The following is a 21,462-nucleotide window of genomic DNA, read 5'->3' on the forward strand; positions in this document are numbered from 1 at the left end:
AACGCAGTTGACAGTGAGAGGACGTTTGTTTTTTTGCTGAGTTTATGTATGGGGGACAGATGAAGGGCTAGTCATTCAGAAATCATGTCAACCCCTATTATTTTAGAGTGAGACCATAACTTTTTGTTGTTATTTTACTTCTGAATTAATTTAGGCTTGTCTAAACAAAGGGGGTGAATACTTATGCAACGACTATATTTTAGTTATTTAATTTGTAAAACTGTTTAAAAAAAAATGTAACTTTGACATTATGGAGAATTGTGTAGATCAATGGGAAAAAATGCAATTAAATCTATTTCAATCCCACTTTGTAAAAAAAGTTCCAATGTGTAGACATTCTATAGGCACTGTATATGTTAAAATAAAGTTAGCCTACCACCCCCAAAAAAATACATACAATTGTGGTCTGTAAGGATGTCAACGTCTGAATAATTCTTGTCAGAACACATACAGCAGAAGGTGCAGTCAGTCAGGTGGTTCTTTATTCTTTAAGCCAGGCAGTTACATCTGATGCACACATCAATTATCTTAAGGTACCGTAGTCAAGTTCTAGTAACACTGCAGCAGCTAGGTCCAAACTCAGTCCTTTTCATCACTATACATCTGCACCTCCATATTCCCTTTTATAAACAACTTTAAAATGGGATGGGGGGAGAAAATATACTTTTTTACAAGATTCATAGTACGAGGGTATTTCTTCAGTTAATAGCACATTGATTGCTTTGTAAACAGAACGGACAGATACAACTGCGACTGGGCTTGTTAAGAGGCAGGTTGGTACATATAAATATTTATCCTAGCAAGTAACACAGAGCAGTTTTATACAAGCTAGTCATTAGAAGCATTTGTACGACAGTGTTTCCCCAATATTCTTAGGAGGGGCACAATGTCACTCAAAAACATAATTTCAACCAGTCTTTTTAGACGTGAAGGGTGGCACACCTTGCCTAAGAAATGGTTGGGAAAACACTGTTGGAGAAGGTTGTAAAGAGTAGTGCATTTATGTACAGTAGCACACGAGGGTGCAGGAGGTTTATGTAAGAGATAATCAACAACGGGCTATGCGTTCTGTGGAAAATAACGCGCTAGCGGAGTGGAACTGACCTTCCACGGAGTTGCATTATTTTCCAGAGAACGCATAGAGCCCGAGTTTATTATCCCTTTCATACAATGGTTATAATTTAACACATTTGCCGCTGGAAATGTGTTCAACATCCACTGAAGTAGCTAGCAAGTTTACTAGAGAGCTGCAGTAGTTGCCTTGGTAACCAGACAAACATACTCGCTAGTTTAGCGCAACAAACCATCAGTCCTAGCTTACAGTTATGAAAATCCAATTCAACAATGCCAATAATGTTTTCAATTCGACTTTTGCTTCCAAAAGCAGCTCAAACATAGAACACATAAGAATTAACTATAGCCATTGAATTCTACCGTGCAGATACACCGTGTGTTATGGGGAAACAATGCACGCTCTAGAATGCCCTTCAAGCCAAACAGAAATGAGTATTCAACAACTCCAATAAAGTACAATCACAGCTGGTTTGTGCATGCATGCATCTGGTTGGCTCCCAGACCAACACATTATCACTTCCTCAACCTATATAGGCTACATGATCAGAACAGGTGGTCAGAAATGTATTTCCTACTAAATCAGTGTTTGTTGCTCTTGGTCCTGGAGAGTTGAATACAGTGTGCGCAGGCTTTTGCCCCAACCTAGCACTAACACATCTAATTCAGCTGATCACGGTCTTGTTGATTTGTTGAGTCAGGTGTGTTCGTGCTGGGCTGGAAAGAAAGCCTGCACACACTAAAACTCTCCAGGAGCATGATTGAATACGGACGGTAGTTAAGTTACTAAATAAATACGTTGTTTTGATTCTTAAAATTGGCTGGAGGTAAAATCGATCATATCTTACAGTTTGTCTTATAAAAAGGTGCATAAAAGAAATCCTTCCCCCTTTTCTTTGTTTAAATGAAAATCCGTCAATAATGGTTTCACCACATAGATACATTACCCATGTACATACATGGAAATAAGAGAGAATCTTGCCCTCGGTTTAACAGATGGATAAATGGATGGATGGAGGATATTTACAAGCAGCAATGAGAGCCTGTACATAGAGAATAGGGCAACACCTCATGATCCTTCAATCATAAAATACATCATAGCATGGATCTTATTTAGGTCTAAACAAATTACTAAATAATTTGCTTGTACAGTTGTTTCCAGATGTTTTGTGCTGTGACCCCCTATTTCTTTTAATGCCTTTAAATGTCAATATGCCTCTCTGGACAAATGAAACAATGCTTTAGGCCACAACCCACATTTAGATATCCAAAACCCAGTACCGCAATGGGCCCCGACCATCTTTTAGGGACCATGGCTAAGGACATCAGTTATGTCATGCTTATGACAGTCTCAAGTAGCCTTAATGTCAGAGGGTTCCAGTTAAGTGTTGAGATTAGTGACGTGTGTACGTACACGTGTGTGTTTGAATGTGTGTGTCTAAAGAGCGCGAGGCCTCTTGGGGTTGATCTGTTTGCTCGCCTGCTCCTCTTCCTGGAGTGTAGAACGGAAACCCTTCACTTTGTCTGGGAGAGGGAAAGAAAGAAGGGAAGAGAGACGGAAGAAAAGGAGGGAGGAGAGAGGGGCGTAAAGGAGGGAGGAGAGAGTAGGGGAGGGGAGGAGAGGAGGGGAGGAAAGGAGGGGGAGATGGGGAGGAAAGGAGGGAGGATGGAAAGGAAGAGAAGGTAGAGGCTTAGATATAATCAGTAACAAATGCTATGAAATGTCATCTTGTTTCTTACTTCCAAATAACATGACATGAATCACAATTCATTTAATGAGTTCTTAGATCTAGAATCAGTTATTAGAATCCCACATTACCTCTGAGCTCAATGAGGATGTCTATCTTTTGATCCAGGATCTGTTCTAGCTGCGTGGCATAGGAGTCTACGTCATAGTCCACTTCCTCTGTCATCTCCAACAGAACCTTCTCATCCTCCAGCCAGCGGATAGACTCCTGCACCGGACACAGACGGGAACACACACAGAGAATGAAACTCCTACTCTGAACTAATTTATAAACTCAGCAAAAAAGAAAACGTCCCTTTTTCAGGACCCTGTCTTTCAAAGATAATTTGTGAAAATCCAAATAACTTCACAGATCTTCATTGTAAAGGGTTTAAACACTGTTTCCCATGCTTGTTCAATGAACCATAAACAATTAATGAACATGCACCTGTGGAACGGTCCTTAAGACACAAACAGCTTACAAACGATAGGCAATTAAGGTCCCAGTTATGAAAACTTAGGACACTAAAGAGGCCTTTCTACTGACTCTGAAAAACACCAAAGAGAGATGACCAGGGTCCCTGCTCATCTGCGTGAACGTGCCTTAGGCATGCTGCAAGGAGGCATGAGGACTGCAGATGTGGCCAGGGTAAAAAATTGCAATGTCCGTACTGTAAGACGCCTAAGACAGCGCTACAGGGAGATAGGACGGACAGCTGATCGTCCTCGCAGTGGCAGACCACGTGTAACAACACCTGCACAGGATCGGTACATCCGAATATCACACCTGCGGGACAGGTACAGGATGGCAACAACAACTGCTCGAGTTACACCAGGAACAGCGCAATCCCTCCATCAGCGCTCAGACTGTCCGCAATAGGCTGAGAGAGGCTGGACTGAGGGCTTGTAAGGCCTGTTGTAAGGCAGGTCCTCACCAGAAACAATGTTGCCTATGGGCACAAACCCAGCATCGCTGGACCAGGCAAGACTGGCAAAAAGTGCTCTTCACTGACAAGTTGCGGTTTTGTCTCACCAGGGGTGATGGTCGGATTCGCGTTTATCGTCAAAGGAATGATCGTTACACTGAGGCCTGTACTCTGGAGCGGGATCGATTTGGAGGGTCACAGCATCATCGGACTGAGCTTGTCGTTATTGCAATCTCAACGCTGTGCTTTACAGGGAAGACATCCTCCTCCCTCATGTGGTACCCTTCCTGCAGGCTCATCCTAACATGACCCTCCAGCATGACAATGCCAACAGCCATACTGCTCGTTCTGTGCGTGATTTCCTCTAAGACAGGAATGTCCGTGTTCTGTCATGGCCAGCGAAGAGCCCGGATCTCAATCCCATTGAGTATGTCTGGGACCTGTTGGATCTGTGGGTGAGGGCTAGGGCCATTCCCCCCAGAAATGTTTGGGAACTTGCAGGTGCCTTGGTGGAAGAGTGGGCTAACATCTCACAGCAAGAACTGGCAAATCTGGTGCAGTCCATGAGGAGGAGATGCACTGCAGTACTTAATGCAGCTGGTGGCCACAGCAGATACTGTTACTTTTGACCCCCTCTTTGTTCAGGGACACATTATTCAATTTCTGTTAGTCACATGTCTGTGGAACTTGTTCAGTTTATGTCTCAGTTGTTGAATCTTGTTATGTTCATTCAAATATTTGCACATGTTAAGTTTGCTGAAAATAAACGCAGTTGACAGTGAGAGGACGTTTTCTTTTTTTGCTGAGTTTATTAAGAAGCAAAGTGTAAAGAAGCATCGTTCTTGTTTGGAACAATCTGTTGTCTGCATTTGACCTAAAACAGCATGAACACTTATAGTGAATCTAACAGCAAGGAGAAGGAACTGTGCTGATCGAGTGACATGTTGCATGGCTTGTTGTGAGTGGGAAGCAGCCACGAGCAGAAAGGAGACAACAAACGGAATAAACTATAAACACGGACATTACGCAGCTGAATGGGATTTCAACATATTGCTTGCAATATGGATCCCTTGCGATATGGATTTTGCACATGTTAAAATTGCAATTTCGATGGCAATTTGATTCATTGTGCAGCCCTACTCTGAACTATATGTGTGTGTGTGTGTGTGTGTACCTGAAACACAGCTCGGTGGTCTTCCAGCACCTGTTCCTCCATCTCCACCAACTGAGACACAGCCTCATGAAAGGTAAAGAGCTGGGGGGACACCTCCTCTTCCTGGAGGGGAGAGAGGGGGAGAGAGAGACGCCGACGGAGGGAGGGGTGAGAGAGAAGGATAAAGAGAAAGAAAGAGAACAGAGAAAAGAATACTCTGAAGAACCACACCCTTTTTATTTGACAGTAAATCAGTGTATAAGCCAGTATATGCAGTGCCCTCCACTAATATAACCTTGGTAAATATGAGCAAAACGGGCTATGAAAAAAATTCTCCAGCTGTGATGCTTGGGAGTTTTTTGGGGCCACTTTAACCATCCTCCTCAATGTGCGTGGGGTCAATATAGACACACGTCCTCTTCCAGGCCGATTGTTAACATCTCCAGCTGCTTTAAACGTCTTCATTATTGCCCTGATAGTGGAAATGGGCAGTTTCAACCGTTTTAAGCTATTTTCTTATAGCCATTTCCTGATTTGTGCAGCTAACAACCTTTTGTCGCACATCATTACTGTATTCTCGGGTCTTTCCCATAGTGATGGATGACTATGGGAACTTGGCCTGTGTGTCACCTCATATATATACCCCATTGAAACAGGAAGTCATGGCTTACCACTTAAGTGTTCCTAATCACTCAGGTGAACTTAAAAACACAACATTTGAATGGGAATATACTTAAGTTAGATTTTACTTATGAGAATTTCTAGGGGTGCCAATAATTGTGGCACATATGTTTCTGAGAAAAATATTTAAAGGTTCGATTTTTGTGAATATTTTGAATGAAAGACCAAGAGGATAAACAGCAAATACCCTTTTTTCACAGGCCGTTTTGCTAATATTTGCCAAGGGTGCCAATATTAGTGGAGGGCACTATACAGGGGTAACTGGACAGTAGGTGTATGTGTGTGTGTTTTCTTACGTTTTGTTCACAGAGCAGTTTGAGGTCATCCCTCTGAGGGGAGCTGCCGACCCCCCACTGAGCCTCCAGGACCTCTAGCTGGGTGACGCTGTGTCCTCCCCGCCCCTCCATCATCACCCCTGGGTCCACCGTCAGCTCCTTCACCCTGTCGATGCACACAAACAGCACACACAGACACACACACAGGCACGCAAGAACACACATGTACGCGCACACATACGCAAGCACACACATTAGTAGTTTTCCCTGACCACATGATCTGACCTTTTTGATTGGTTAAAACAGTCAATGAACCAATGGGAACGAATGGAGACATTTTAGGCAGGAGTGTGATGGACAAGCTGGGAAAGAAAAACATGAAAAACAAAAAAACGGCTTCTGAAATGAATGTATGAAAGAGTTAAAACATATAAGCATGCCACAATTCAGCAATGACAAACTGAAACTGAAGGTTAAAGGTCATGAACAGTCAAAATCATGTTTTTCATGAAATGCAGGATATTTGAATAAAATCAGATCAAAGTGTGAAAAATGATATTGACATATTTAACATATTTAACATGATATTCTCTTATCTAATTTAAATAAGTACCGCCTTGTAACCAACATCGGAGAAGGCGTATTTTAAGAGAGGCGTGATTTATATAGCTAGATAACTACACAACTGGTGTCAAAATCTGTAGGTTGTCAGCAAACATAATTAAAAGTTGATCCTATTAATCTATGGCAAAGATACTTATATGTCTGGTGTTAGCTAGTTACTGGCTAGCTAGGTATTCAGCCAGCATGGAACAAAAGGGGGGGTCGTTCAAAACCGACGCAGTTGTCATTTTAACACATCCGTCAGTGCTGCTGTGAACCATATCACAAGATACATGCCAAACAGGAGATGTATAAAAATCATTGATGCAATGATTAAATAATTGATGCAAATTCAATGTCGTTTGAGCTGTTTTGTGTATCACCAAATATTCTTGAGATGATTTTACTGCTAAACTGCTCACTGCATCCAAGTTGCTTAACAGAGGTGTTTCAAAGAGCTGTCAGTCAAGGCGAGCTCATGAATATTAGCTCCCCGTCCACTTAGCCTGTCTTTTCAAACTTCCTGGTAGTTAGCCATGAGAAAAAAAGAAAATGTTCTACAATTTGAAGCATTTCTATTCAAAACAAATATTATGGGTGATATTTTAGTCACTCAAAAGGCTATTTTACATGGGAATCAGAATTACTGTTCGGGACCTTTTAAATAAATTATATCAGTGTAGGTTAAATAAATTATTTAAATGAAGAAGAAGAAAACGGAAACAAGCTGAAAAACTTGAGGCCGTGCAGGTTTGTAGCCAGCAACACTTAAGTCAAAAGTTACCCCTAACCCCTGGTCCAGGATCAGAGCGATATTTTCTTTATGGCCTGACTGGCCTTATAGTTATTATAAGGTTACAGTTCATCTGATCCTAGATCTGCGGTTAGGAGTAACCTCTCACTGGAGTCAAATGACAGGCAGAGGATGGGTTTGTATGTGAGCTAGTGGAGATCACAAACATAGGAACGAAGAAGATGAAGTAAGTACGGTAGGTAAGAGATTAGTAGAGAGGAGAGACCTGGTGGGAGAGGTGGGAAAGTCATCGTACTCGTAGGTATTAGTGGGGGAGAGCTCAGCACGACTCCCCCCTCCACCACCCTGCTGCTGGGAGAAGGGGATGTCTGATGGGCTGATCCCAAACTCCTTCACTCTGGAGAGGGGGAGAGAGACACACACACAAAGCGACCGAGAAGATCCCGTCAGGATAAGGTCTGATCATACATTAGAGGGTAAATGATTTGTCTCGTATCAAGAAGAGGGAGTGAGACGAGATATAGAGGGGGGGGGGGGGAGGTTATTCTGCAATGACAACTTGAATGAAACTTCTCCCTTATTAACCAACAGTCTTAGTAATTAGTCGTTGGTGAGATGTAGACAGTCAGTCAGCGTGGTCTCACCTGTTGGCGTATCTCAGAGTGTTTAGAGTGTTTTCACAGGAAGCCATTCCAGGAGATATAGTGGCAATCTGTGGGGGGAAATAACAGTTACTACATCATTAGAAAATAATCACAATCGTTGGTGCTTAATAAATAAACATTGAACCAGGCAGTTCTGAAGACCAGGAAGTGTTGAAGGGACAATCTGCTGTAGCTACATCCATTTTTGGACTTATACATTAATTATATATATAATTATGAATAATATAACTTCACGAGTTTAGTACTCCATCAGAACCCAAAATATAAGCTTGTTTTACTCTAAACAAAGTAAATGTAAACAAACACTGTATAACCTCAAAACATGGTTAAAACTCTCATTTTGATATCATGGATGGTCAGTCCTTGCATCCACAGATCTGTCTATGAATTTGAGAGTGGTTACATTTCTCCAGCCCCACCCCTCAGCTTTTTAGCGAAACGGGGCGGAGAAAACGCCATCACTTTAAAGGAGATGTATGTACAGTATTATCTCACCATGCAGGTCCTGGAATTCTCCCCGATGAAGGAGTCTCTGAGAACCTGGGTCAGCTTGCTGGCTCTGAACGGGGTGTGGGGCTTGTTCCGACCCAGGGCTCTGATACACTCCTTGAGCGCCAGCAGGCTCTTGTTGATCTCGGCTCCCTCCAGGCGAGTCTGGCGGTCAGCGCTGGACGTGTCGGCCCCCCTCTCGTTCCCCGCCAGGTCGATCAGCGAGAACTTGCCGTGCATCTTCCCTCGCCGCCTCAGAATGATCTGGAACACAGCGTGGCTACGGGACGAGTGGGCGTTGGCCGAGGTCTGACCTGACGTCCTGGGAGAGAGCGAGAGATGGAAGAGGAGGAGCGAGAGATGATAGAGAGGGGAGGGAGGGAGTAAAGCAGCAGGAAATGACTGGCAGGAATAACATCCATATCAGATCTTTAAAATAAGTTAACGCCAGTCAATTAAACCATCCCACTCCACCCCTCCCTCCTACTCGCCCTCTATGGTTTTACCTGCAGCTATTTCCAACCTCTATGAGTTTGAGGACGTCTTCAGTACATTTGACGTCTCTCTCCTGCAGCCCCACCACCTGCACCTGCTGCTTCCCATCCTCCAGAACCCTCAGCTTGGCTTTCCGGTTCAGCAGGTCAAACACCTAGAGAAGCGCAACACAACCACGCGGCCGGGTTAACACAACCACAACCGCCCTTCGGCCCACGCATTGCGGTTCAGCAAGTCAAACACGTACAGAACCACAACCACGGTTACATAAACACAGTCGCCACCCTCCAGGCTTCACGGTTCAATATAGGGGGTTTGAAGATGCATGTATTGTGGTGACTCCACTTGCCTTCCCACTGTAGATCTCAAAGAAGGTGGCGTAGACATTGAGGTCCAACTTCTTGTAGTTCGGCTTCTTCAGCATGAGAAACACGTCTCTCGCTGCAAAGAGAGAAAGGGCTTCACTGAAGAGACACAGCTTCACGCAAACACGCAGAAGGAGCACGTTTTGAGAGAGAGAGAGAGAGAGAGAGAGAGAGAGAGAGAGAGAGAGAGAGAGAGAGAGAGAGAGAGAGAGAGAGAGAGAGAGAGAGAGAGAGAGAGAGAGAGAGAGAGAGAGAGAGAGAGAGAGAGAGAGAGAGAGAGAGAGAGAGAGAGAGAGAGAGAGAGAGAGAGAGAGAGAGAGAGAGACTTGGTGTAGTGTTCGTACCAGCCAGTGCGTAGATCCCTTTAGAACAGTCTTGGTTCTTCCCAGAGAAGTCTCCTCCCATTGTCTGAAAGGGAAAGCAGTGAGCTTATCTCCCAAACGAAGGCAATGTGCCCCCCCCCCCCCCCCAAAAAAAAAGAAAGCCTAGAAAGCGGTTGCTAGGATACAGCATTATCAAGTTAGCGTTCAAGTGTTAGCCGACACGCGCGGGAAGTGGTCATCATCGATGCCACTCACATGCGTTTTCCCACTTCCTGTCTGTCCGTAGGCGAAGCAGGTGGCCATTCCCCTCTCAAAGATGGTCTCCACCAGTGGTCGGGCGGTGAACCTGGGGACAGGGGGAATGAACGGTTGACCACAGTAAAGATACTCTAAATTACAATATTATACTTTCAACTCACACTTTCAAATAAACCGTGTTATGTCAACGGGAGTGTTGACACACAGACACAAATCTCCAGTTAGAATTCGTCCTAGTACACGTGATCATTTGTGTTCTTGAAAAACATACCTCCGCACCAGACGCTATCCCCTCTTGGGAGTAGAGAAGGGAAACTTACCGGTAGACCATGTCGTTGTCTGCGCTGTCGTCAAAGGTGTAATCGAAGCGGAAGGTCTGGTTCTCCAGGTACCTGGTCAGGTCCACCTTCTGCTTGGGCTCATGGACCATCACCACATCCTTACTGGGGATGGTGATCACATCCAGGTCCTTCATAGTCAACTCTGGAGGGGGAGGATCATGTTTCCACGAGAACGTGTGAGGAGTGCGATGCTTATGCTGCTGCTAAACCTCTGCATGTAAAAGACCATGTAACCCGAAAGTTGGTGTGCCTGCGTTCGATTGATGAAATGTGTACCTTTTTTATTGAGGGGCCGTGCTCGTACACACACACATATCCTGTGCTCCTCATCGATCTGAAAGTTGAAACAATGTCATACAAGACATGATTTAGTTAGTGGCCAACAAAGACGTGTCACCACTCTATGAAAATAGACCTGCGCCTAAGCAGTTTTAGCAGACAGATATAGATATAAAACGTACCAGATCAGCGGTGGTTAGAGGCCTGTAGTCCAGACTGGCTCTGAAGTCTCTGATCATACACATGATCTCATAGTTAGGCACAGTGACATCTACCTCCTGGGAGAGAACGGCACAGTCAACAGTGTGTGTGTGTGTGTGTTAATGATGCGTGGGTTACCGCAGTCCCCGCGGATATATTGTGTGGAGGAAGGGCAGGTTGAATAAAGAAAAAACAATGCATAAAAAAAATCCATAAATGTATCATTCTTGTGCAATTTATACCTTATAAGCTACATTGAGGATTTTCTTGAATTATTTTAGGCTATCTGGCATTAGTGCACAAGCCTTAGCTTTAGGGTCTAACTGTACACGCGCCAAATAGACTACACTCCAAAAACAAAATGCTTTTGGGAACGCACAGAAAAAGTTAATGTCATCTACGGAGGAGAAAGGACACTGTAGGACTTTAATTCAATAAGAGAAAGGCTACGAAATGGAGAGATGAAAATAAAGCGAAGGGAGGGCCAGAAAAGTCATGTTTGGGAAAGATTTTGTGATGTGGTAAAAGAGGATGATAGCAGTGATGATTGTCAGGCGCCATAGTCACAAGACGGGGTCTTCAAAATGGGCCTGCGGCACATCAGGGGAACTTAGCCTACTGTTCAGATGGGTTAAATGGAAAGTGAAATCTGGACACTGACTGTAGGTCTATAACCTCTCACATAGCCTTAATATCAACTCCTTCAGAATCAAGCATTTCTTGCAGTAAAATGATACACCAAATGTAAGCCAAATTTTGACTCGGGAACAAGAGATACGTGATTTATTTAGTTCAGCATCTTGAGAGAATGCAAATGTGCAGTTAGCACCTCTACAGGCGGTATCTATCTTTATTAGCATAACATAATAATTGTATTTCAACCACATAAAATATGCATCCAAGTCAAACTGAAATCTTATCAGAAACATGAAACATGATGTCATTTGGAAACCGGTTTTTATTTTTTTTGCATTTTATCCAGGTCCCTAAACGTCTTTGCTCCACGAAAGAATCCGAAAAGACAGAGAAAATGCTACCGATGTCAACTAGATTGAAGCATTCATTCTATCGATCTATGACATTATTCTAGTGAGCAAGGGTAAATTTAGTCTTCTAGGGCAACACATATTGACAGAAGAGTCAACTAACAAATAACCTACCAAATTGTCAGAAATTATAAGCAGAAACATACACAATATTTACAAAACCACACCTGTTGCTGATAGGTGTATAAAATCGAGCACACAGCCATGCAATCTCCATAGACAAACATTGGCAGTAGAATGGCCTTCCTGAAAAGCTCACAGACTTTCAACGTGGCACCATCATAGGAGGCCAACTATCTAACAAGTCAGTCGTCAAATTTTGCCCTGCTAGAGCTGCCCCAGTCAACTGTAACTGCTGTTATTGTGAAGTGGAAATGTCCAGGAGCAACAACGGCTGAGCCGCAAATTGGTAGGCCACACAAGCTCACAGAACGGGACCGACAAGTGCAGAAGCGCGTAAAAATCGTCTGTCCTCGTTTGCAACACTCACTACCGAGTTCCAAACTGCCTCTGGAAGCAACATCAGCACAAGAACTGTTCGTCGGGAGGTTCATGAAATGGTTTCCATGGCCGCAGACAAGCCTAAGATCACCATCCGCAATGCCAAGCGTCGGCTGGAGTGGTGTAATGCTTGCCACCACTGGACTCTGGAGCAGTGGAAACATGATCTCTGGAGTGATGAATCACGCTTCACCATCTGGCAGTCTGACGGATGGATCTGGGTTTATCAGATGGCAGGAGAATGCTACCTGCCCCAATGCATAGTACCAACTGTAAAGTTTGGTGGAGGAGGAATAATGGTCTGGGGCTGTTTTTCATGGTTCGGGCTAGGCCCCTTAGTTCCAGTGAAGGGAAATCTTAACGCTACAGCATACAATGACATTCTAGACGATTCTGTGTTTCCAACTTTGTGGCAACAGTTTGGGGAAGGCCCTTTCCTCAGCCCCCGTGCATGAAGCGAGGTCCATACAGAAATGGTTTGTCGGTGTGGAAGAACTTGACTGGCCTGCACACAACCCTGACATCAACAACCAATGATAATTTGGAATGCCGACTGCGAGCCAGGCCTAATCGTCCAACATCAGTGCCCGAACTCAGTAATGCTCTTGTGGCTGAATGGAAGTAAGTTCCAGCAGCAATTTTCCAATATCGAGTGGAAAGCCTTCCAGAAGAGCGGAGGCTGTCATAGCAGCAAAGGGGGTCCAACTCCATATGAATGCCCATGATTATGGAATGAGATGTTCGACAAGCAGATGTCCACATACTTTTGGTCATGTAGTGTACATACTTGCGAAGGTATTCACCCCCCTTGGCATTTTTCCTAATTTGATGTCTTACAACCTGGAATTAAAATAGATTTTTGGGGGGTTTGTATCATTTCATTTACACAACATGCATACTACTTTGAAGATGCAAAATATGTTTTATTGTGAAACAAACAATAACACAAAAAAACAGAAAACTTCAGCATGCATAACTATTCACCCCCCCAACGGCAATACTTTGTAGAGCCACCTTTTGCAGCAATTACTGCTGTAAGTCTCTTGGGGTATGTCTCTATAAGCTTGGCACATCTAGCCACTGGGATTTTTGCCCATTCTTCAAGGCAAAACTGCTCCAGCTCCTTCAAGTTGGATGGGTTCCGCTTGTGTACAGCAATCTTTTAAGTCATACCACAGATTCTCAATTGGATTGAAGTCTGGGCTTTGACTAGGCCATTCCAAGACGTTTAAATGTTTCCCCTTAAACCACTTGAGTGTTGCTTTAGCAGTATGCTTAGGGTCATTGTCCTGCTGGAAGGTGAACCTCCGTCCCAGTCTCAAATCTCTGGAAGACGGAAACAGGTTTCCCCCTCAAGAATTTCCCTGTATTTAGCGCCATCCATCATTCGTTCAATTCTGACCAGTTTCCCAGTCCCTGCCGATGAAAAACATCCCCACAGCATGATGCTGCCACCACCATGCTTCACTGTGGGGATGATGTTCTCAGGTTGATGAGGGGTGTTGAGTTTGCGCTAGACATTGCGTTTTCCTTGATGGTCAAAAAGCTCAATTTTAGTCTCATCTGACCAGAGTACCTTCTTCCATATGTTTGGGAAGTCTCCGTCATGCCTTTTGGCGAATACCAAACGTGTTTGCTTATTTTTCTCTTTAAGCAATGGCTTTTTTCTGGCCATTTTTCCATAAAGCCCAGCTCTGTGGAGTGTACGGCTTAAAGTGGTCATATGAACAGATACTCCAGTCTCCGCTGTGGAGCTTTGCAGCTCCTTCAGGGTTATCTTTGGTCTCTTTGTTGCCTCTCTGATTAATGCTCTCCTTGCCTAGTCCGTGAGTTTTGGTGGGCGGCCCTCTCTTGGCAGGTTTGTTGTGGTGCCATATTCTTTCAATTTTTGAATAACGAATTTAATGGTGCTCCGTGGGATGTTCAAAGTTTCAGTTATTTTTTTATAACCCAACCCTGATCTGTACTTCTCCACTACTTTGTCCCTGACCTGTTTGGAGAGCTCCTTGGCCTTCATGGTGCCACTTACTTGGTGGTGCCCCTTGCTTAGTGGTGTTGCAGACTCTGGGGCCTTTCAGAACAGGCATATATCTACTGAGATCATGTGACAGATCATATGACACTTAGATTGCACACAGGTAGACTTTATTTAACTAATTATGTGACTTCTGAAGGTAATTAGTTGCACCAGATCTTATTTAGGGGCTTCATAGGAAAGGGGGTGAATACATATGCACGCATCACTTTTCCGGGGGGCGTTTTGTATAATTCTTTCAACAAAATAGGAATAACGCCAAGGGGGATGAATACTTTTGCAAGACACTGTCAATCAGGCAAAAGAAAATCCTTCACCCCATGTCAAAAGTTTGTTCCACTGTCTCTGCTGACTGTAGCCTACAGGCATTTTCTATATTAGCGGGTTAGGGTTGGGTGCAGGCATCAGATTTATACTTTATCACATATTCAGTAGTCGGGCGGTTGTGGGTGAGCAAACTGTGACCCTACCTGTGCCTTCTTCTCTCTCAGCTCCTGTTGTTGCAGCCTCCTTCTCTCTCGCTTCTCCTGCAGTTTCTCCACCTCCTTCACACAGTTGGATTTCCGCCGGGCTGAACCCGTACAGAGTAGGAAAACACAATTATCAAAAAAGAATCTAGCATAAATGTATAATAGTGGTCCATTTTCATTTCTACTGTCCCTATTTCAATATACTTCAAAGCTCTTCAGAGGCAAATACACAACAAAAAGATAAGACCATGAGCGCTAAGCTACACATTCAATAATCTCATAATAAACCCCCCTGGCCGGCCGGAATAGAGCGCAGCTCAGTGAAAGAGCTATTCTCCGGCTGCCTCTCTGTTCTCTCAGCAGTACAGCTGGGCTAATAGGCCTGTCTGTCTGCCTGGGCGCATTAGATCACTGGTCATGTGTCCCATCATCATAACCCACCAGACTCAACATCACATCTCATCGCGGCAGAGAGCTCCAATCGGAGATTTACAACAACAAACAAACAAAAACGACTAGTTGTTAACATGGCAAATGTATTTCACAATAACCAGGACTATTTAGCGACACAAAGCTGCAGTGTGTCTGTGTGAATTACCGTTCTGCTGCTGTTGTAGTGTCATTTGCTGTGTCTGTAGGGCTGTGAGTGCTGCGGGTGGGGGTGTTTCTGGTTGGCTCTGCTGGTGCTGTATCTGACTGGGTCTGGCCCGCGTAGTCCCCACCGCTGCAGCTGGAAAGACACAACATACAGGACATTTTAGTCACGCATGTACATTTTGTTTAGTACATTTAGCACATGACATATTGTCTTTGGGCATCTCATCTTCTTATTGATGGCTTTTTAAATTCGGAACAGGAGTAATGACAGTCCCATATCAGTCGTCCTCAGGTGATTTGTCAGTAAATGATCTTGACATGAATATGCTATCTCTCCCCAGATCCCCTCTCTCCTTTCCACCTGTGTATTTATCTATTTTCGACTGTTGCTACAGATCTCTCTCTCTCTACAGATACCAAGGTCTCGCTCTTCCTCTCTTGTCTCTCTTCATCTCTCTACTGATCTCTCTGTCTCTCTCTCTCCAGATATCAGTGTCCGAGGGGTATTTTCACCACGTATTCACAGATGGCACACCTGTTGCTTCTATTGAAACAGAAATAGAGATCTATTACTCTCGTGGTACAGTGGGTCAGTAGGATGTTAAGTAGCAAGCCTGGTTAAACCAAGTGTACACCCAACATGGCACCCTATTCCATGCATAGTGCACTGCAGTTGACCAGATCCCTATGGGCCCTGTTGAAATGCAGTGCACCATAAAGGGAATAGGGTGCCATTTGGGACACCGACGTAGTCTCGCGTTGACAGACTTCAAAAGTCTCGTCTTTGCTCAGGAACGTGAGGAGACTTGGAGATCAAAGTTCTGTTGAAGCTGCCTTGCCTCTGTTTTCTCTTGCTGGGGTTTCAGTCTTGGGGGGTGCTATTGTTCGTCGGTTCTACAAGAGACAAAAGAATACCATATCAACGTAAAGAAGCAAATGGGACACATGAAAATAGACAACACTTTCCCATGATTAAAGTATACTGTACAGACGTATGGCTTTTGGCCACAGCACAGTACACTATAAGAGAATGACCTTGGGTGGCTTGATTTGTTTGGCAGCAGAGGCGATAGAGGTGGCAGGAGGGGGGGTCTCAGGACTCTGTACTGCCTCCTCTTCAGGGGCCACATCTGGGTTCAGAGCAAATATGCTCTCCAGGTCAATCTGCATGGGAAGAGGGTGCAACATACATGTTAAAACTCTGTTCCAGCCTCTCCAACCTAATGTGTGTATGAATATACACTGAGTGTACAAAACATTAGGAACACCTTCCTAATATTGAGTTTACGTCCCTGTTTACCCTCAGAACAGCCTCAATTCTTCGGGGCAAGGACTCTACAAGGTGTCGAAAGCGTTCCACAGAGATGCTGGCCCATGTTGACTCCAATGCTTCCCACATTTGTGTCAAGTTGGCTGGATGTACTTTGAATGGTGGACCATTCTTATTACACACAGGAAACTGTTGAATGTGGAAAAACCCAGCAGCGTTGCAGTTCTTCCCACACTCAAACCAATGCGCCTGGCACCTACTACCATAACATGTTCAAAGGTGTGCCATTCACCCTCTGAATGGCACACATACACAATCCATGTCTCAAGGCTTAAAAATACGTCTTTGACCTGTCTCCTCCCCTTCATCTACACCGATTGAAGTGGATTCAAGAAGTGACATCAATAAGGGATCATAGCGTTCCCCTGGATTCAACTGGTCAGTCTATGTCATGGAAAGTGCAGGTGTTCCTAATGTTTTGTCCGTTCAGTGTAAATCGGAGGGGTTGGGTGAAGAAAAAAAACAGAAGACAAATGAACGTCTCGTATGGAATAATAAAGTAATCTCTTAACTCAGGAAAAGACAAGAATGTCACACATGTGCAGTGAGATTGATTAACAATTTCCCAGTGACATTTAAGAAGTGAAATAGGCTACCATGTTAAAACGTGTAATCCGAAAGGAGGGCACGCACGCACAAACAAACACACACACACACACACACACAAACTACTTAAAGGCATCCGTAGTCAAGCTGATTTGCTTTGTGTCCTAAAACTTTCAACGCTCCATCTGGTACAAGCTGATAGGGGGTCAGACATGACTGATTAACACACATAAACACACACACACACAGTACCTCTTTCCCTTTCGTATCTCCATTCTCTATCCATTCCACCGTGACACTCTCGTTGTCTTCATTCAGTGAGGTGACCATTGCCTGGTGGATTCGACCTGCAAGAAACATGTTATAAACATATACCAGTTTCAGTGTAGACTCCTGCAGGAATAGAGAACCATGACATGTTGGATTTGTGACCACATGACATGATGGATTTGTCCTGGCTGCCATAGATGGGAGAAAACAGTTGTAGACTCATACGGTCATACACTCTGGCTATTGAAATTCAGCCAATGACTACGACACACTAGATCACACTGACCAAAGAGGGTGGTGATGAGACCAGGCAAAATCGGCCAGTATGGGCAGAGGCCTTCAGTAACAGATGTGTCAATAACCCTGGATCTGATTGGTTGACATTTAAAAAAGCTTCACATGCATGTCAACATTTGACTGCTTCAGGGCATTTTGTTATGTTACCGTACATGCAAAATGGTTTGTTTCCATAATGTTTCTAGTGTTATGTCTCATTCTAAATAGCTAAAGCTCTTCTCTTATGGATGAGCCCAAATTACTACAAACATTTTAAAAAATACAGTCACACAATTGGTTGAGCAGATAATGAAATGAAATCAAACAAGACAGGTTCATTGCTGCAGAATCCCTAAGTGTGTGTCTTTTGCTAGTCCTTCCCTGGAGATAGAGCAGACGAGAATTAAATAAATAGCAACTGAACACTACTCACTTTAGACTAGCAAGGACTACTATGTAGAGAAGTAGCTAGTAGGCTATTGTTAGTCAGTGGCTAGCCGACTAAAACTCAACAATTTACGATGGGGTTAAGCGGCGACTAGTGTGGGAGAACTGGACTTCCGATGTCACATAAAAATACGTTTTTATCAAAAACTATGGATTTCAGCACCCAAAGAATAGCCCGCAATTACACATGACAGGAAATGGGGGGAAAACTGATAACTGATTAACAACATTGTAGTTACTCAACAATACTAACGTAATTGACAGAGTGAAAAGAAGGAACCCTGTACAGAATAAAAATATTCCAAAACATGCATCCTGTTTGCAACAAAGCACCAAAGTAATACTGCAGGACATGTGGCAAAGCAATGCACTTTTTGTCCTGAAGACAAAGTGTTATATTTTGGGCAAATCCAATACAACACATTACTGAGTACCACTCTCCATATTTTCAAGCATAGTGGTGGCTGCATCATGTTATGGGTAAGCTTGAAATTGTTAAGGACTGGGGAGTTTTTCAGAAAACAGAATGGAGCTAAGCACATGGAAAATTCTAGAGGAAACCCTGGTTCAGTCTGCTTTCCACCAGACACTGGGAGATCTTTCAACAGGACAATAAACTAAAACTCAAGGCTAAATCTACACTGGAGTTGCTTACCATGAAGACAGTAAATGTTCCTGAGTGGCAGAGTTAGTCTTCACTTAAATCAACTTAAAATGCTATGACCTGAAAGTCTAAGAACTGAAAATGGTTGTCTAGCAATGATCAACAACCAATTGTTTTCATATTTTTCACAAATGTTAGAATTTTTATTCCACTTTGACATTACAGACTATTCTTTGTAGATTGTTGACAAAAAAATATGAATTAAATCAATTTTAATCCCACTTTGTAATGCTTCAAAATGTGGAAAAAAGAAGGAGTATGAATACTTTCTGAAGGCACTGTAGTACGTGTAACATAATGTAACTCAGAGCCATGATCAAGGGCTAGGCTTAAAGGAGAATCGCCATATTCAACGTTTCCTGTAAACCCAGATTCTGGTTCAGAGCTGAACGGTCTTCTGTGACTATTCCCATTAAGACAGTTCGCTAAACGATATATACGGCTGAATCCAGTATCATTACCAGGCAACCAGCACGGCCTATAACCGCACAGGTGGATGCATCCCTGCCAATATAAATCATTAATCCCTGTTAGCCAGCCGGCTAGCTTCACCCAGTAATTGAGTAAAGGCTACAACTAGCTGGCTATAGCTACGCCATTCAAAGTAATATTAACCGATTTGATTGACTGCCGCTGTGTCAGACAGGGAGCATGACAGTAGGATGAGAATGGGTCTAGTACCGAGCACAGTTCTCTATGCCATTGCTAGGCTAGGTATCCAACTCAGCACCCTGCCTGACTGGATAGGCGCTGCCTTGAAGCAACAAAGATGATGTAGCTAACGCGACAGCGCCTCAATGAAAAATGCATCTTTATCTAGCTAGCTAGCGGACGAGCAGGAGAGAGAGATATCTCTCTGTCTTACCATCACTCCGTTTGATTTCCACGTAAATGCCGATGAGGATCTTTCCGAAGACAGCGACAGCCATCCCTCATGTGTGTAGTATGTGTGTGTATGGCTGTAGTATGGGGTGTGTATTTGTTTAATTTGAGGGGGACCAAGTCGCGCCGCAGAAAAGAGAAACCGGGAGGAGGTCAGGAGGATAGAAGGAAGCAGTGCGCATGCGCATAGACTACTTCGCTCCATCAGAGTGGAGACGCATCCAAGAAGCGAGTTAGATTTTATTTTTGCTTAGTCTTCTAGCTAGCTACACTTGCTATATTTATGCGATTTTCTGTTGATGTGCCATTGGGTGAAAAAGCAGCACGCTTAAATGTGTTCATTGCAAAATAAGAGGCTTATCGGGACTAATTCTATAAATGCGTTTAATTCACGATGTGTAACCAATGATTGAGTAATAGTCGATAAGTATGACATGTTTTATTATAAATGTTTATAATTCGAATAATTATTATATGTATTCATAAATAGGATAATAATTCATACATTAACACATGGTTGAATGCTCTGTTTTGATTTAAATGTTAAAGGCCCAATGCAGCCGTTAAAAAAAAGAATCTATATCAAATAATTTCTAGGTAATAATTAAGTACCTTACTGTAATAGATTTCCATTAAGCAAGAATTTTGCTAAGACTGTCTGGGAGTAGTCTGAGTTGGGAGGGGGAAACTGAAAACTAGCTGTTATTGGCAGAGAGGTTTAGAACTCTCTTTGTATTGGTCTATTAACCAATTTACCGCCTGGTGATGTCACCATAGAAAGACGAAACTCCCACCCATGCAAGCCTGCTGATTAGAAAATTGTATTTTTAACCATCAAGATTGTAGATTGTATTTTCAAGCAGCAACTATCAGGAAGGGGCATTGATAAAACATGTTCACACGTTTACAGTGTTCGTTTAATCAGCTGTTGTACAAAATGATATAAAACACAGGAAACATAATTTTTACTGCACTGGGCCTTTAATCTCCTCTTGTGTTCACCTGCACTTTATTGTTCTGAAAACCAAATCTGGAAGACCCACTAAACACGGACCGACACAACGTCTTTTTTTGGTGCAGTCTGGATCGGTCTTGATTTCAACATCCATGGATGTTGATTATTGGTCCAGACAGGAACCAATCATAGGCATCTATGTTTCACAAGTTTGGACAGCACAGTACAGGCTAGCCGGCTGCCCAGGCTAGTCATCGCAGTATAGTAGATTACATTACAGTCCAGTAAAGAAAAGAAAAATAGAGTATAGTACAGCACAATGCAGTAGAGAAAAGTAAAGTATAGTTCAGTACAGTATAATGTACTCTACAGAACTAAACTGTACTGTACTCTACTGAATTAAACTATACTGTACTGTACTGAATTAAACTTTACTGCAATGTACACTACTGTACTCTACTCTAGTGAATAAAACGCTACTGTCCTGTACCGTACTTTACTGTGCCGTACTGTACTGAACTGTGCCGTACTGTACTGTGCCGTACTGTACTGAACTGTGCCGTACTGTACTGAACTGTGCCGTACTGTACTGTGCCGTACTGTACTGTGCCGTACTGTACTGTGCCGTACTGTGCTGAACTGTGCCGTACTGTACTGAACTGTGCAGTATTGTACTGTGCCGTACTGTACTGAACCGTGCCGTACTGTACTGTGCCGTACTGTACTGAACTGTGCCGTACTGTACTGTGCCGTACTGTACTGAACTGTGCCGTACTGTACTGTGCCGTACTGTACTGAACTGTGCCGTACTGTACTGTGCCGTACTGTACTGAACTGT

The 21,462-nt window shown here is 43.5% G+C and overlaps 1 protein-coding gene across 2 annotated transcripts; it reads right to left on the reverse strand.

The window, feature by feature from the left end:
- Positions 1-460: 460 nt before the first annotated feature.
- Positions 461-19,846, reverse strand: LOC110523853 (kinesin-like protein KIF2A). 2 transcript variants are annotated; one of them, XM_036977549.1, is made up of 20 exons: positions 19,653-19,846; positions 17,383-17,477; positions 16,290-16,418; positions 16,094-16,148; positions 15,256-15,387; positions 14,658-14,758; positions 10,587-10,682; positions 10,402-10,459; positions 10,105-10,267; positions 9,782-9,872; positions 9,548-9,611; positions 9,188-9,279; positions 8,850-8,992; positions 8,350-8,665; positions 7,834-7,901; positions 7,485-7,586; positions 5,854-5,998; positions 4,898-4,999; positions 2,891-3,026; positions 461-2,595 (listed from the first exon to the last, which is right to left on the reverse strand). In XM_036977549.1, exons 1-20 carry the CDS (start codon positions 19,714-19,716, stop codon positions 2,510-2,512), a joined length of 2,238 nt encoding a protein of 745 aa, XP_036833444.1. In that variant the 5' UTR covers positions 19,717-19,846; the 3' UTR covers positions 461-2,509. The 2 variants fall into 2 exon arrangements, with proteins under 2 accessions (XP_036833444.1, XP_036833443.1); XM_036977548.1 differs by having other exon boundaries at positions 7,455-7,586; positions 19,653-19,845.
- Between the last annotated feature and the right edge of the window lie 1,616 nt (positions 19,847-21,462).

This window comes from Oncorhynchus mykiss, chromosome 5 (assembly GCF_013265735.2).
Source record: "Oncorhynchus mykiss isolate Arlee chromosome 5, USDA_OmykA_1.1, whole genome shotgun sequence".
NCBI lineage: Eukaryota > Metazoa > Chordata > Actinopteri > Salmoniformes > Salmonidae > Oncorhynchus > Oncorhynchus mykiss.